Source organism: Ammodytes marinus (genome assembly GCF_949987685.1).
Source record: "Ammodytes marinus genome assembly, chromosome: 4".
In the NCBI taxonomy this organism is placed as follows: domain Eukaryota; kingdom Metazoa; phylum Chordata; class Actinopteri; order Uranoscopiformes; family Ammodytidae; genus Ammodytes; species Ammodytes marinus.
In genome coordinates, this window is record NC_137233.1 from 5,774,943 (window position 1) to 5,793,294 (window position 18,352).

Below are 18,352 nucleotides of genomic sequence, written 5' to 3' on the forward strand. Positions count from 1 at the left end.
GTTTACTTTATAATTGGCTTAACAAGGATCCTATTTGTTGAGTTTTTACAGTTTCTGATATTTATGTTAAAACCGGCATTATTTAATTGGTGTAAAACCATTCTTTGGCCGTGTAGGTTTGATATCAACAACTGTCGATTAATGTTAAATCATCAAATGTCTCGATATTTAATTGATTACAAATTGTAAAAAGTCAAAAATTGTATTTAGCTAAAATCATAAAAACTCACCCAAAATCAGACATTATTTTGTGTAACAGACGTTCAGTATCTGGTGACACCTCACGTAGAAACCTTTAAACATCAAAGTTGAAGGTTTTTATTATGGGAATCACATTTAACAGCACTGATTTTCTTCATCTCTTTTTCTGTTTAAGGAATACTGTACAGCAGACCTGAAGTTTGTCAGTAGGGATTTTACACTTGAAATAAACCTAGGCCTATGATCTTATAACTGTTTACAAGTTTATGAACAAGTGAATTTCGAGTCCATTTGTAATGAGAGATGTGTCCTTTTTGCCTTGCTGTCGATAATCAGTTCAGATGTGCTTTTCTATTCTATCTTATCACATGTATTGTATTATATTATATTGTGTATATTTTTTTATTATATAATAAAGTTGTAAATGTGGCCAGTTTGTGTTTTTGTTTGATTTCAAAGACAGACCATTCAGAAAGATGAAGAACCTTAATTAAATGTTAACATTTTTAAATACATTTTTTAACAAAACAACGCTATATGTAAAGTTACATTTATTTTATAAATTGACATCAAATATTAATCTAAATAAACGTCATGTTTGTTTGGTATATTTTCAGATACTTTTGTTTTTATATTATATTTCTATATAATTGTTTTGTCTTTTTTATTTCCACTTTTAGTCAGGAACAAAATCATATCATAGTGATATTCTGAGTTTCTTAAAATTACAGCTAATGAGATTTGAATATATAAATATAACAATAAACTACATAAAACATACAAAATAAATATAATTGTCCAGTTAATTCGGCTCTGGTAGATTATGGAGGTTCGCTTGATCTGAGAACATGATCAGACAGACTCGGGCGGGTGGAGTTAGTGCTTTATTTATCCTTTAAAAGCATTTTTGTTTATTTTTTTTATTATTATTTATGACAATGAAACAAAACATATTTACAGTTCAACATCCTCGATCCCGTCAGTAAAGTGCAGCTCCAACCAGCACCGCTTCTCCCAGATAAACATTCCTAAACTTCAGTAACAATTAAAGGCTTGTCTGTAGTGGCCTTTAAAGCTATAGTGCGTAACTTCTGTCGCCCCCCCACGAGGAATTCTGAGTAAATTACAACAACACTGTCGGTGCATATACATGAGGTAAGCCTTAAGTGATCGCGCATGGATTTTATACCTTCTGCTGTACGTCCAGTTTTTTTCTTAGCAGTAGAATCAACAACTGAAACATTTCTTGGGCTCTTCTAGGGATTTTTCTGAGCTCCTGCACCAGTGTTTAGGGGTGACACCAGTTTGTAAACGCTGCCATACTGAGAAGTACAGAGAGAGTTTTGTGGAGCTGACAGGCTTAATCAACTTTGGGTTAACTCATTTGGCGATACCTTGAATGTAACTGACATTCATTTATATCTAAAAGTTACGCACTATATCTTTAACATCCCTACATGTAGCTCATTCAGTTCAACAGATAATCCCTTTGAATGAATCTGAATGAAGGCAGATTAAAGGAAATGAAAACCTGTGAAAAACACATTAAAGGCCCCAAAATAAGCATTAGTGAAAAGCAGAGATAAATATGACGATATCAAGAGGATTTTTTTTAGCCAATGACACAATGGACCAAACACGGTCTCACAAACACACACAATGTTAAAACTCCTTCAAAGTTCTCTGAGTGAATTAAGACAGAACCAAAATCACATTATCAAGGAGAACAGTAATTTTTTTAGTTCTAGTTTTCGTAGGCATGGGACATGGGACGATAACCGGTTTCAAGGTTTACTGTGATATGAAAAAGCTTTTAATAGCGCTATTGTATGTTTTTTAATGTAAAGAATATTCCTGCATCATAATCACCATTTTTACTAGAGGAGAAATGTGTACAAAAGGAGCATGTCTCTAAATACTTTGTTGAGCTGCTCACTTAAAGGACCGCTTTTATTTCCATTTAGTTTAGAATAATTCAATTATTGTTAACATAGAAGTTTATTAATGTTCTGAATAAACTACATGTTGTTTTAAAAATGTAAAAGATTGTGTTCAGGTGTAAAAAAAAAAGTAGTTTTTTACCCGGACATTTCAAAATAAGACATTTGAGAGCTGTGATCTCAATACTGTGATAATGTGAAACCTTAATGGTATATCATCAACAGGTATAATGGTATTTTTGGTTAAGGTTATCATAACCGTCAGAATATCAAACCGGCCCATGCCTACGTTTTAGTCAAAATTTTTCTATTGTTGATAAATTATCAAACTTTTTTCCAAACGTCATATCGGACCGGGATTTCACAGGAGATAAAACGAGATTGAAGCAACTTTTTCAAAGGCCTAAAATCTGAGCTGTGGGTCGGAGTTGAGCGATATAAGTTGCACATCAACTTTAGCAACGCTTTCATGCAACTTTTCATTCTGTTCGTCTGGTGGCCTGGCAACGCGTTAAAGCAGGACAAAGCAGCACGCATCATGATATGTTAATTTGTTATTTTTTGTTTTTTTTACACAAATTCCTCAAACAAACACAGAAAAAAGGCGAATTCGGAAACATAGAAAAGGTGGTAATATTGGCAGTGGAATCTGATGGAAGGTTATTCATTTTTTTGGATGGATCATAATGACTCAAAGAGAATTTTAAACAAGTGTTTCGTTCATAACTACAATGATAAAAAGGAGAAGGTGCAACATGTTAAGTGGTCAATGTTTTAAAGTAACAGATTAAGTTTTGTCTTCAGTAGAGTTTTAATCATAAAATTGCAGCGATTTTTTCTGCCGACAGTATCTTGTGTTTTTTTCACACATTAACATTGTCGGGGATGAGTAGGATTTAAGATTAAGTCTTACGTCTGGCAAAGAAAAGGCTCAAATTGTGGGCACCCCATTAGCTAACCTGGTAGAGTGCGTATAAGGCCCAGTCCTTGGTGCAACGGCTGGGGTTCAAATCCAGCCTTCAGTTACATGGATACTTACATTATTATTTTATTTTGTTAAATGGTCGACCCTATGATCATTTGACAACAGGAAGTGCCGAAGTGCCTTTCACAATAAGACTCCGTGATTTCTCTCCAAAGATCCTGGTTCATGATCCCACGCGCCGTCACGACGTTTTACTCTTTTAATAAAATAAAGATTAAAAAAACTGAGACTTATCAATAAACTATCTTCGTGGAGCCGATATAAAAAAGCAACGTTCTGACACACAGCGCGTAGAACACAAGTCTGTGTTTTGATATTTTTTCATCCTCCGGTTTTCAGAGTGACAGAGGCTCCACATTAAACTCCCAACAGAGTCCAGCAGAGAAGAAGCAGGAGCGCATGTTTTGCAGTGCCAGGCAGTCCCCGGGCGGGTGGGGTTCCCGGTTTGCTTTGACAGTAACAGACAGGACTTTTCCTGGGTGGTTAAAACATGGCTCCTGTTAGTCGTTAGGCTTCCGACTCTCCGCCCTTCTTCCCCTCCTCTCCGGCATCGCTGTCCTCTGACTGGCTGTTGCTAAGCACCAGGACCTGTCCGTCAGCGCCGGCCGGCGGGTTACCGGGGCGACTGGAGGCCGCGATCAAACGGCTCTGCTCCTCAAGATCCTGGACGCAAAAACACAACATTCAAATGAAATACAAAGTTTAATTATTTTTTTTCAAAACAATTTGTATTGGTTAATAAACAAACACAGACTTCAATATACAGGTCACCGTTTTTTCACATTTTTCGTAACCCTCACCCCTAGAACTTACAAAGTTTCTTTCTTAAGTAAAAGGGCACATTAAAGGTGGAGTCAGTGATTCTGGAGAATGCTTGTTGTCAAAAGCACTTTTTTGTCAAAATCAGAGAATATATCTCCTCATGATCTGCTATCTGTCTGTACTGTGTGTGCGTTGAAACTGTGTGGTAGAGCACACACAGTATGGACAGGTAGCGGATCATGAGGAGATATTCACTGATTTTGACAACAAGCGTTCTCCAGAATAGCTCACTCCACATCTATTTCAGAGGAGTTCACCAGTACTATTAGATATACTGAAATCCCAAAGAGTTTTTCTCATGTGATAAAGGGCAAACAACTACGTTTCAGTGTGGTGTTATGGTGACCACGGTTACCTTCTCTATCTGTCTCTGTTTGCTGAGTTCTTCCTGTTGTTTCTCTTTGGCCTTGTCCTGCTCCTTCCTCTTCTCCGAAGCCTTACGGTCCTTAGCAACGACAAAACAACAAAAATATTTCACTTTCACAAAGACACCTGGCCATGAGATAAGGGTAGCTTTTAAATAGAGCGTTCAGACAGAGCATAGCCCGCCTCGTCTAAACTGAATTACTGTAAAGTTAATCAACTTAAAATGGCAGTATCTTTAATTTGGATTAATTAATATGCCTATAACTCTTTTCAGATGCTTAACTATCATGCAACTAACTCCACACATTACATAGTTAGAAGGATGTCGTGGATTTAGGGTTTGCGGGGGCTTTAATGTATCGGCCTCACCATCTCAGAGTGGAAGGCGATCTGCTTGGCCAGGCCGACACTGTCACAGATCTGAAAACACATGAAGAAGAAAATCAGGTCATAGTCTTATATATCGTTAGCCTCATAGCATAATTGCCCAAATCATATTTACTCTACTCTACATCTACTTTTAGCCTAATAGCATAATTGCATATTTTCATCATATATTCAGTCATATTTTAAGGGTTATTGAGTAGGGTAAAGTAGATGTAGAGTAGAGTAGATGTAGACAAGAGTAGATGTAGAGTAAAAGTAGAGTAGAGTAAATATGATTTGGGCAATTATGCTATGAGGCTAACGACATACAGTCTATGGTCGGGAGTCAGGACAGAGCTGACTGAAAAAAGAATTTACCAAATTGCTCTGACACATAAATTTCTATCGTATCGTAAAACAAACACTAAGTCTACCTTCTCTCCGTCGTTGTTGGACTCAAAGATGTAGCAGACCGTCTGTACGTCACTCCGCCCGCCCGCCGCCGTCTGCAGAACGAAACCAAACAGCCTCTTGTTGTCCTGGTGGGAGGAAACCTGGACCACGCTGGACAGGGGGAACTAGACAGACAGAGAAGTAATACGATGAAGCATTAGGAAACATGTCTGACACTGAAACTATCTCAGCAGAGAATAAGAGATTTATTTTATTTTATTATTAAAATTTTTGGGAGGGGGGTTGTTCCGGGTTGTTCATTTGTTATTATTTGAAATATATGTAATGCTTTGGCAATACTGTTTTCTACAATAGTCATAACAATAAAGCTTTTTGATTGTAATTGAATTGATGATCTTACCCTGAGTCGAGTGACTTGTGTCTGAGGATCAATGAGCCTGAAAAGAACAATACAAACATTAATAAATAGTTATTAATGTCCCTTTTGATATCTGTGTCATAGTGATTTCTGTGTGTTAGCAAGAGAAACATTCATGATCAAATCACACACACACACACACACACACACACACACACACACACACACACACACACACACACACACACACACACACACACACACACACACACACACACACACACACACACACACACACACTCTCTCTCTCTCTCTCTCTCTGCTCTTACTTGAGGCAGTCGCAGGTGACGAGCAGGTGTGACTCGGTCATCCTGAAGATGTTGTGAATGGCTCTAGCAGCGAGGATCTGTCTCATGGTCTCAGAGATGACCTCGGCTGACTCCGGACTCTTCACCTCCATCGAGCCCAGGAACCGCACGATGAACAGCTGGTGCAGGATCGAGTCTGGAACACACAGAAAACATTAGGTTAAATATGACCGTCTAATTTGTATTTTTAATACCTCCATTTTTTGCACAGCACAACGGTTGGACCACACAGATAAATACTAAGTAAAATATCACCGTCTATTTGTATTTAATTTATTAATTTATTTATGTAATATAAATAATGGTACAATGTCCGTCTATTATATTATTATTTATTTATTTCATGTTTTATTTTTTAAATTATTAATTATTATTTATAAAAAAAATTATCCCTCCATTTTCCCCTCAATTCTTTTGAACAGCACAAGGGTTTGTTAGGGTTGAATCAAATCAAATCAAATCAAATCAGTTTTATTTGTATAGCCCAATATCACAAATAGACATTTCACATTTGTGATATTGGGCTATAAAAAAAAATTTAACTGTTGTAAAATACTACAGCTGGTGCAGGATTGAGTCTGGACCTCACACAGAAACATTTGGTAACATGTATCCATCTATTTGTATTTATTGAATTCTTTATTTATTTAATATAACAAATAACTATTAGCTATACGTTTTTTTTGTATACCTCCATTTTTTGCACAGCACAAGGGTTGGACCACACAGAAATATTAGGTTAAATATTTTTATGATCGTTACATTTTTTTGGTTTTATTTATTTTTTGAAGCGGTACCTTCGCTGTCTTCTGATGTGTTGTCTCCTGACTCTCCAAATGGATTACTTCTTCTGGGGACGCAAACACAAGGAAGCAAATTGAAAACTGAATCAGCAAAACTTACTTAACAACACACACACACACACACACACACACACACACACACACACACACACACACACACACACACACACACACACACACACACACACACACACACACACACACACACACACACACACACACACACACACACACACACACACACACACACACACACACACACACACACACCTGCCGGACTGCGCTGCGGTCTTGCTCTGTCCTGAGTTCTCCTCGCTGACGGGGGATATGATGTCAAACTGGATGGGTGTTTCCGGGGCGACCAGGGCGTCCAATGAGAGCACAGACATGGCGGGCGACGGCTCGGAACCCACGGAACTGATGCTGCTCGCTCGCCCCGCACGGCCTTTACTGTAGAGAGAGAGAGAGAGATAGAGGGAGAGAGGGATAGAGAGAAAGAGAGGGGGGAGGGAGGGAGAGAGAGAGGGGAGATAGAGGGAGAAAGGGAGAGGGAGGGTGAGAGAGAGGGAGGGAGATGCATTGTTTTACTGGTGGAGGTCTGACTTGTTTACTCACTCACAAATTCTCTCTCTCTCTCTCTCACACACACACACACAGTACACACACACACACACACACACACACTCACACACGCACACACACACGCACACACACACCTGACGGGTCTCATGCTCTCGTGTCTCTGCTGGAAGGATGGCGAGGGCGTGACCGCTTCGAGAGCCGTTTGGTTCACTCTGGCCGCCAGCTCCTGAGAATAGGACGAAAGCATTTACTAATAGGAAAATATATCTCATAGCTTTATGAGCAGTGCCTTATTTAATGATGTACATTGATATGAGATATTAATATACAATATATGGTCAAAACGGCGCCCTACTTGCCCAGAAGTTAAAGACATGAGTTCAACTTGAGTATGGTTTATGACATTTATTGCATAGGAGTGGGAGCGTGAAGCATTTTATTAGTACACTGCATTTAAGCAAAGATTTCACTATAGTTTTATAAAATAACATATAGTTGTAACTGTAGCTAGCATCAATCTATAGGAAAATGTATCTAATAGCTTTATGATCAGTGTTTTATTCAATATTGTACATTCATTGATATTAGATTATTATAAAATGTATGGTCAAAATGGCGCCAAAAAAAGTCTCCAATTTGAGTATGGTTTATGACATTTATTGAATGAAAGTGGGAGTGTGATGCATTCGTTAGTACTCTGCTGCTAATATCCATTTTGCAACTGCATTTTAGAAAATATTTGACCAGTTTTATAAAATAACATGTAGCTGTAACTGATTAAACCTAGAGAAAGCTGCCAGAAAACTTCCATTGTGCCGTTGCAGCAGGTAAATAAAAGTAAACGAGGGGAACGGGACACAGACCTCTGCGTTCTCACTCAGGTAAATCCGTTTGGAGATGTTGTTGATGGTTGAGATCCACTGGAGGAGAAAAGATCACAGAAACAATGTTAAGAGAAAAACAAAACAAAACAAAACAATTCAAAACAGAGCGAGTCACGTGACATTTAAAAACCCTTCACCTCTCTCCCCAATTGTTAGTAATGTGTGTATTTGTTATATCTATCTGTACTTTTTTTCCCCTTTTTTTATGTTTTTTTCCAAGGATTGTGTGGGGTGGGTGGGGGTTGTGATTGTTTGTTTGTTTAAACTTTTTATTTTTTTTAATCAATAAAAACCCTTTACCTCGTCACAGTCCCTCCTGCTCTCAGACTGCAGCGTCACCACTCTGACAACAAACACAAAGAGAAAAAGGAACAAGTTTAACCTCTAAATAAATCATTTGTCTCATTAACCTTCTTGTAAAGGTGGAGTTAATGAGAGAATGCTTTTTGTCAAAATCAGTGAATATCTCCTGGTTGTTCGATACCTGTCTGTACTGTGGATGGCTGAAAGAAATCTAGAGTTAATACACAGCCTAGGCTCTGTAAACTGGTATGTAAACAAATATGTAAACAAAAGGGAGCCAATTTACAGAGCCTAGGCTGTGTATTAACGCCGTATTTTTTTTCAGAGCCCACTTAATACGGACAGGTAGTGGATCGTGAGGAGATATTCACTGATTTTGGCAAAAAGTCATTCCGACAACAAGCGTTCTCCAGAATTGCTGAGAGAACCTTTAACTCAGAAAAGCTTAAACATGGAGAGAACATCCCAAATAATTCAGAGAGATAAAAGACCAATTCAAAATCCCTCTCACTTCTTGCCAACAAAGGAAGCTACGCACTGTAGCTTTAACTCTGAAAAACATTCAAATAGATAAGGCATCTGATGAATGAAATACAGATGTTAAATCCGTCTCACTTCTTGCCGTCGAAGGAAGTGACTTGGAAGCAGAATCGTCGGTCGTCGCTGTCCACGGCCATAACGGAGCAGTTATCCAGGTCTGTGACCAAACCTCCTGCCACCTCTCCTCTGCCCTGCTGCATCAGGTTACCGCCCTGCGTGAAGAAATACTGACGGTCCCACGACGTAGACACCAGGCCCGTCTTACTGAGGGACACAAAGGGGGGGTGGCAGACTGTTACTGACAGGAGGGGTGGGGTGGGGGAGGACACAACTAAAAGGTTTTTTGATGTTTTTTTTTTATAAGACAGATTTTGGAGAGACAGATGAAATGGGGCAGAGAGGGGAATGGCGCGCAGAGAATGACCACAGGCTACTGAGGACTGAGCCTCTATAGAGGGAATGCTCTAACCACTACACCATGAGCACCCCTTTTTTTCTCACTTATTTTGGAATATTGGGCTAAAAAATATGGTCCTTCTGTAATGCTTTGTCAGACAAACACTTTAATGGACAATCATTCTTGCGTAACTGCTAGGGGACTAAAAATACTCAGGGGGGCTCTCGTGGTGTAGTGGTTAGAGCGTCGCCCCTTAGAGGCTCAGTTCTCTTCACAGCAGGCCCAGGTTAGAATCCGGCTCCTTCTCTCATAAACTGCCTAATAAAGCATAAAAAGTACAACAACAAAAAAATATTTAAATTCTATATGGCCTTCTTAAAATGTTGGCGCCCCCCAGTGGTAGCATCATAGAGCCACTAGAAGAGCATTTGCACCAGGAATCTAAGACCTTCTTTCTTTTGAGTGATTGCTCAGGGATATTGTTACATCGTTATATTGTTTTGTGGAAACACTGACACAAATTATTAAGATGTACTTGAAATGCATTTCTTTATTTTAGGAATAAATACTTATAACACAAGGATGATTTCAGTGACGGTGTGATGATACAATATTTATGCACCCGGGAGCTTTAATGCAAACATTAAAAGGTGCCACGAGGAACTTTTAAGTATTTCTTAAACGGTCAAATTTTTCTCTGATGATCATAAATGACATGTAAGAGCAAACAAGACCATCAGTGCAAAGAATACTATTTTTGTATATATTTTTTGGGTCCCTCACCCTGGAACTATAAGACTGGCATAGTAAAAAAGGGGGTGCGTGCAAGAATTGACAAAAGCTGAAAGTTCCTCGGAGCACCTTTAAATAATAGTATAAAGACGTGTGTGTGTGTGTGCGTGTGTGTGCGTGTGTGTGTCGTACTTGCGTATGTGCAGGTATCCCTGCTTCCTGGTGAGGTTGCGACAGAGCGGAGAGTGGGCGGGGTCGGGCTCACACGGGGCGTACAGCGGGTCACATGATCGCTCCACGTCCACAATGGTCTGCTGCATCTGCCCAACCTCCTCATCCATCTCCCGACGCACGCTACAGACAGACAGACAGACAGACAGACAGACAGACAGACAGACAGACAGACAGACAGACAGACAGACAGACAGGGTCACACACACATAAAGACAGACAGACAAGCACGCATGCACACACACACACACACACACACACAAACAGAACATGAATTAACATGGTCTCGTCAGATTTGCCATTCTGATGATGTCGTTATATTCTGACCATGTTTTCATCCGTTTGCAATTTCTTCATAACCACACAACCTTTGTGATTTCAAAACTGAACTACAGTAAATAAAGTTTTCAAGACCTTGAATGTAGGAAAAAAATACAATAATAATACATGATAATAACATACCACTAACCATTTAAAGTCGCTTTTCATGGCAAAAAAATAATAAGAAATGAAAATAAAGATATTAACACTATGGCTAAGAAACTAAAACACACAGTTTGAAAACCAAGCCAGGCTAAAGACCCTTTTAGGGGCGTAGAACTGAATGTAGGGTCCTTACTTCTGCACACTGGTTCCTATGGTTCCCAGGAACTCCTCCCACTGCGAGGTCAGATTCTCTGAGCCGAGCTTAAAGAAACTGATCTGCACAGAACAAACAGATAAACAGCAATATTAATAGAAATAAAATGTATAACTCAAGGGGGAAAAAAATACCTTCCTCAGGCTCTCACAGCATGTCTGTGTGCGTGTTTCCTTGCGTGCCTGTATGTATATGTGTGTTTGTGTGTGTGTGTGTGTGTGTGTGAATAAGTGTGTGTGTGCATGTGTGTGTGCGCGTGTATCTGGGTGTTTCTTTGGTTGTGTGTCTCTTGTGTGTGTGTGTGTGTGTCTGTGTGTGTGTGTGTGTCTGTCTGTCTGTGTGTGTGTGTGTGTGTGTATGTGTCTGTCTGTCTGTCTGTCTGTCTGTCTGTCTGTCCCTGTACCTGTGCCTGCATGTATCCCAGCAGCGGCTCCAGCAGAGCGGTCTTCTTCTTGTACTGCAGCGTGTTCAGAGAGCAGAAGTAATGCATCATGGTCTGGTGCTGCTTCTTACGGGAGGTGTACACGTCCTCCACCGCCTCCGCACGCAACTACAACACACAGACAAGACTTTGATATGATATGACACACAACAGATTTATCTTATAAAATTAACAGAGCAATCAATGCAACACACAGACAGGACTTTGATATGATTTCAGTAGGAAAGAGGTTCAACTTATATCATTAACAAGGTAGCATCATTTTACTGCTTTTTTTTATACTTTATTGTTGGAGCAAAAAAAGGTTATCATCATCTGTAATAGCAGTCTTATATTAATTATTAATAAATAATATAAGTTAATAGACTAAAACACTCAAAACCGGACTAGATTATCCAGTAGTTGGTAATAGTTTATTTCACAAAAATACATATGTGTCTAATAATTCCAGCAGAAGTAGAAATATATTTGATCAAATGTAAATAATCAAACTGCTACAGGTTCAGTCAGTGAGGTGTTTACCTTTTCGTTGTCCCTCTTCTTGGAGAGACGGCTGAATCTGTTAATGGCCGTGTCATGATCTGAACACACAAACACACAGAAAGGTAAGTGTTTTTTTTGTTTTCTTTGAAGATTCTTTTTTGCGCGTTTTCAAGCTTTATTAGATAGTACAGAGTTGAAATGGGGAGAGAGAGAGAAGGGGAGGGGGGGGATGACCTGCAGTAAAGGTCCACGGGTCGGATTTGAACCTGCGACCACTGCAACGAAGGGCGGAGCCAATATGTTACGTGCTCTATCCACTACGCCACCGGAGCGTAAGTATCAGTGTTAACTTACCATCACTGGATATTTGGAAGACTTCTTTCAGAGTGAGGATTTCTGGAGGGAGACACAAAGAACAGCAGGTTAAGCGTGAAAAGGAATATTTTTGCAGTGTATGTACTCATATACTGTTTTGTACAAGTGTAGTTTCGCCCAGATTGGTTCCCTCAGTTTCACTAAAGACAAATATTATATTTTAAACAACAATGTTTTTTTTTACAATTGTCTTGCTCATTAAATCCCAAACCTTATTCAAATGCTGGCAATGATCTATTCAAATTTAGCAGTTATAAAAACCTAGTTTTACTTGGACACTAATTATTCACATTATACACTAATCAAAAATTTACAAATCCATACAAAAAACAAAACTTGTATACAATACTAAAGTCTTAGTTATAAATGCAATGTATCACCCTATAATCGCCTATATGAATATAATCAGTATAACAAAATATCACATTCAAAATCACCTTCATTTCAATATGAACCTTAACCCTAACCATTTTTAAACTTGATTATGTTTGTGCTATGAAACTTAAACCATTTCGTTCTTGGAGCCAGAGGTGTAGCAGGGTTGGATTATTGAGTGTAGTGCAGGTGTGTGTTTATTTACCCTTCAGGTCTCGCTCCTTAAACTGGGAGATGGGAAACATCATGGCGTCTGCAAGCTGAGTGGACAAGACCGCATGACAGGAACTCAACTAGAGAGAGAGAGAGAGAGAGAGAGAGAGAGAGAGAGAGAGAGAGAGAGAGAGAGAGAGAGAGAGAGAGAGAGAGAGAGAGAGAGAGAGAGAGAGAGAGAGAGAGAGAGAGAGAGAGAGAGATAGATAGATAGATAGATAGATAGATAGATAGATAGATAGATAGATAGATAGGGAGAGACAGACAGACAGACAGACAGACAGACAGACAGATATATATATATATATATATATATAGAGAGAGAGAGAAAGATGGAGAGAGAAAGAATCCATTGATAAATACGATGGTATTATTACTTCAATTTGATTACTGCTACTACTATTGTCATTGAATTTGTTTTCTTTTTACATGATGCATTGGCAGTATAGTTCTTATTACATTGAGACTAATAAAGCTTGATGAATAGAACTTAAAGAGAGTCATATTAATGGTTAATAGCAGACAGGGCTCTGGTGTTGTATTCTCTCTCACCTCATCGATGACTTTAGCAAACTGCTGCAGTGTGGAGCTCATCACCTCGTCATCGCCCCCTAGAGGAAAACGCTGCAAACAACAAGGCAAGTTTATTTCTATAGCACAATTCAGAAACAAGGCCATTAACAGGTAACGTGCCCATTTAAAGAGATTACGCTGTGTATTAACGCTGGATTTATTTAAAACACACACACAGTACCGACAGATGGCGGATCATGAGGCGATATTCACTTAATTTGACAACAAGCGTTCTCCAGAATCACTGACTGCACTTTTAAACTGTGGCTCGTGTGTTAAGGTTGTGGGCTAGTGCTAAATAGACGGTGGTTAGTAGTACATATGAAGCTCATTTTCAGTGTTATAACGTGGTTACTGCCATAGGTTTAATACCCAGTCCCATGAGGTTGTTGGCGGGTGAGACTGTGCGTACCTGTTTGTCGTATTCTTTGAGCAGTCGGGACGTCAGGTGTGTGGCAGCGCTCAGCTCATTCTGAGGGAAGAAAAGTTATTTATTTATTTTTAATTATTTTTTTATTATGATTTTCCAGGTCCATACATTACAGTCAATGTTAATACATATCATACTTCTCATTAAGCCGTCTGTAAGCGTACATTAATAGCTCCCAAGTATGGGAGGAAAGTTTAGATGAACATTCCTGTATGTTACTGAATGTTCTGTCTTTACATGCATAGCCAGCAGTGTGTGAGAGAGAGATATTCAAATTCAGGTTCAGAACACTATACGTCTGTCATAACAGAAGATTGTCTTAGACGTGTCTCAACATACTGTACAGTACAAGACAAACTTGTACAATAAACATACAACATGTGTTCAGGAAGGGTTGAAAATAACATGTATTCATTTATTTTAAGTTATTAATCCAACAATTCCTTGTTTGAAATGGTCATCACGCTCCAACTGCTATAAATAACGTACGGGCACTGAAAAAGGAGCGAGAAAATCCATCATCTGTAGCTGCTGTAATCCTGTATAAATGCCCACCAATAAAACAATAAAATACCAACAAACAAAAAAGGTTTGACCAGGAAGAAAATTACAATATAGCGTCCTTAAAGTGTCATAGTGTTTATGTGGATGTGTGTATCATAACCTTTTATTTAGGATGTTTATGGCAGTGGGAATAAAGGAGTTGTTGTAAGGGTTTGTCTTGGTTATAGGGGTGATTTTATAGCAGTCACATACCTGTGCATCATAAATCCTTTGCATCGCCTGGTAGAGCTGCGTACAGTAGTTGGAAATGGCCGCAGTGTCTTCCTCAAACACGCCCAGCAGAGAGCGAGTCTATAAAACAAAAACACACACAGAAAACTAATTACCAATTCAAATTCAAACCCTAACCCTATTTATTATAGGAATAAGAAACGTGTTCTCAGTCATACAATGAAATTCTTCCTTTGTTTTCCACAGACTGAATGCCAAGAAGGAAACATGAAAATATGCAATATGCGAGGAAAATAGAAAAAAAAAACAGCAAATCCAAGAAAGTGCGCCGTTGAATATTGAATATATCAAACAGAAGAAAATTACGGACAAATAATCTCCTTTAGCTGCCAACAAAAAACAAACAAACCCACGCCTATCTGGGCTATGTAAATCCACACCTGCCACCTGTCTACACAGTACAGTACTGTTCCCAAGGTGTGTCCATGTACTCTACTTGGAGTTTAAAAATTAATTAAAAGCTAAACAAATAAAATTAATGTATTGTTATAATTATCACTGTACATTTCTGCTTTGAGTGAGTGAGCCAACAAGCTCCTTGTGTATTATTGCCTTTCTCACCTCAATGTATTTGTAAAGCTATAGTGCGTAAACTTCTGTTGCCACCATGAGGAATCAAAAACAGTGTACTATATCTTATTCGCTTTATACCAAATGTCCCCTACTGGTTTCACTGTTCCATGTCAAATGACTGTAGTCGTGGTCCTAATGATGTTGCTTGTAACAACAGAAGTATAGAGGCTTCTGGTAACATTTTTTTGCAACCAGCGATCAACTTTAAAAAAAAAAAATAATAATTGTAACCTTTATTTATACAGGTAAATCTCATTGAGACCGGAGACTCTTTTACAAGGCAGACCTGTTTTCCTTTCCCACTTTCCCATTTACACTCATTCATACACCGATAGCAGGTTAACTATCAGGAGCAGTTTGACACTTTAACGCCTATCTGGCCATATTGCACAACTCAACTTGAATACTGTCCTCCTCACCACCTATCTGATTCCTGTTTATCTACTTTTTTCTTCAAAGGTTTTTTTATTAAATGTTAATAACAACGGAATTGTAGCACAGCGAGTACAAATTTTTTCCCCTTTTTCTCCCGAACATACCCCACCCACATCCCACCCTCACACTCAACTGTTTATCTACTTTTAACTTTTAATCCATTTATAATATTATAATGTTGTGCACATGTAAATACATACGTGGCAGTAACTTCAAAACTCTAACTTAATATACTTTATCTTTGTGTATATATTCTGATAAAACCTTTATTGTTAAATGATTCTATTGTATTTATTTTTGCTACTTTGAGCACAGTAATATGGAGTTTGTCACACCAACAGTTCACTGCATATTCTGTATGTGCATGCGACCAATAAAGCTTTTGAATCTCAATGTTACAGAAACATCAGGGTAAAGTATCTCTGTGTGTGTGTGTGTGTGTGTGTGTGTGTGTGTGTGTGTGTGTGTGTGTGTGTGTGTGTGTGTGTGAGATCTCAGCATGGGAGCGATCAGTTAGCGTGTGTGGACAGGTAGCTGGAGAGATGCCACTTCACCTCCTGCACTGCTGAAGGTGCTCCCCTTTGAAACAAGCTTCCAAAAACCCTATCTATCTATCTATCTATCTATCTATCTATCTATCTATCTATCTATCTATCTATCTATCTATCTATCTATCTATCTATCTATCTATCTGTTGTACTTTCTTCAAGACTCAGTTTGTGTGTCAAATTCTCCATTTAAAAGATTTCTTCCACACTGGTTAGCCAATGATTTTTCTTGTTTGCTGCTACTTGCAGTATTTTGATCAATTATATATCACTATCCCAAACTGACTTTTTAGGGAATCTCACACGCAATCGGTGACGTCATGGCAGGTGTTTTGGTGCAGGAAACACCACCAAAGAAGACAGTGAATGGTGTGTGTGTGTGTGTGTGTGTGTGTGTGTGTGTGTGTGTGTGTGTGTGTGTGTGTGTGTGTGTGTGTGTGTGTGTGTGTGTGTGTGTGTGTGTGTGTGTGTTTCTGAGCTTATCTGAAGCAGTTCAGCTGTAGCTTCTATGTCCCGTGTGCCATTGACATGTACCAATAACATAAATCAACAGGATGACACAATAGTTAGGCTATCACTGAACATGAAAGGGGGGAGGAAGCACAGCCAAGTAGCTAAGGAAGTGCCCTGCTAACTATTCATTTAACGAGTTCTTTCCTATGCAAACGCAAACTTAATGATGTGACATTTTAAACCTCGCATTTTTGACGTCAGCCCCCACCAGCTGATCAAGATAGGAGTCATATTATGGTGCAAATTCACAACTAGGATGTCCCGTTTCAAAGTGGGCCGTTAGCAGTTAGTTAGCCTGATGCTTGTTGGCAAACACTGAACCTACAAAGACAGTTAGCCTAGCCGTTAGCATGCTAGCTGCTGTTGCTAAGGAGACAGAGCCGTTACCTGCGGACTGTCCTCCAACGTCTCCTCTATCGGTAGCTTCTCTATCCCGGGCATGGCGTCGCTAAATAGGTGCGAAACTACCGACAAAAAGCAAAATAAATCTCTCCGACAACTCCCACTCAGGATTTCTTGGTGCTACACACACAACACCCCAAAACAGCTCCGCCTGGTTCCACACATGCCCCGCCCACCGAACGGGTTTTGATTGGATAAAATCTTTCCATGAAAATGATCCATGAATTTGATTGGTTCTTTGTTTAAAGGGGGATAGGCGCCATTCCGGGTCTGTCCAGGATCGCCCTTGCGCTGTATTCGTGTACAGCTCAGACCCATAATGGCGACTCGTTTTCTAAGTTTGCAGGTAAGAAAAATATGCGTGTATTTATGGTATTTATAAACTGAAAATAGCTTTTGTAGATCTATGTGGATAAAATACACATATATAATATCTATTATAATATTATAAAGTAATGCATTCTCTTTAGTACAATACCATCGGTTTCAAAATGTTTCTTTGGGCAGAACTGTTTTAATTAGGCTATATTGTATTTACCAATTTAATTCTGTTCCTTGTCACTCTACATGTCAGGGATGTCTCTCTTTACCAGCTTGTTGTGTATTTGTATTTGTATTGTATATTGTGTTTGTATTGTTGTTTTTTGTTTCTCGACATTTGTTTCCGAACATCATTGTAAATGAGGGTCACAACTCAATGAAATATCGAGTAGCCTATAAATAATGGTTAAATAAGGCTAGGTATAAAACAATTTTTTTCGTCTTAAAATGCGATTTTGCGTAATTTTGGCCATAATGAGCGTTCAGTGTGTTGTACAGAGTGTAAAAGGCCTCTGGTAATACTAATGATTATTCATTTCCAGTTATCACTTTTTTGAACATAAATCATCTCACGTCGCCAACATGTAGCCTAGGCCTATAAAGGCCAGGACACACCAGCCCGATAATCGCCGTCGTCAAAAAAAATGGAGTCGGCCGTTTCAGGAAGCTCCAGCTTCCCATCGCTGCTAAAGAACACACCGAGACGACTGTTTATTTTCCGTACGCTCGCGGGACGTAATGTCTCCACAACAGCAGGCGGCGCTAATCTGTATTGTGGCCCGAAAAAATACGAAAGCCGGAAATGATTGGACATCTCTCTAGAGCATAAACATAGATAGAAATACGTATTTATATTTATGGACCATAAGAGCACAATTTTTAGCAGAGAGTGTCGAGCATGGTGTCGAGCAGTCAACAAGGGTTGATGCATGTGAGTACTCT

The 18,352-nt window shown here is 39.0% G+C and overlaps 1 protein-coding gene across 1 annotated transcript; it reads right to left on the minus strand.

Annotated features, from left to right (window-relative positions):
- Positions 1-1,079: 1,079 nt before the first annotated feature.
- Positions 1,080-17,221, minus strand: appl1 (adaptor protein, phosphotyrosine interaction, PH domain and leucine zipper containing 1). Its single transcript, XM_080026159.1, has 22 exons — positions 17,075-17,221; positions 14,580-14,678; positions 13,806-13,865; positions 13,373-13,444; positions 12,813-12,900; positions 12,212-12,253; positions 11,897-11,955; positions 11,336-11,482; positions 10,912-10,994; positions 10,254-10,415; positions 9,008-9,196; positions 8,390-8,432; positions 8,069-8,125; positions 7,340-7,431; positions 6,894-7,073; positions 6,618-6,670; positions 5,782-5,956; positions 5,495-5,531; positions 5,115-5,258; positions 4,684-4,734; positions 4,304-4,393; positions 1,080-3,789 (listed from the first exon to the last, which is right to left on the minus strand). The coding sequence occupies exons 1-22, from the start codon at positions 17,126-17,128 to the stop codon at positions 3,634-3,636; spliced, it is 2,133 nt and encodes a 710-aa protein (XP_079882285.1). The 5' UTR covers positions 17,129-17,221; the 3' UTR covers positions 1,080-3,633.
- Positions 17,222-18,352: the final 1,131 nt, after the last annotated feature.

Coding starts and splice junctions, on each gene's coding strand:
- appl1 (XM_080026159.1), bottom strand. CDS start 17,128: ATGCCCGGGATAGAGAAGCTACCGATAGAGGAGACGTTGGAGGACAGT. Junction 7,074..7,339: donor GAGAGCATGAGACCCGTCAG/GTGTGTGTGTGC, acceptor CTCTCTCTACAG/TAAAGGCCGTGCGGGGCGAG. Junction 5,957..6,617: donor CACATCAGAAGACAGCGAAG/GTACCGCTTCAA, acceptor TGTGTGTTCCAG/ACTCGATCCTGCACCAGCTG.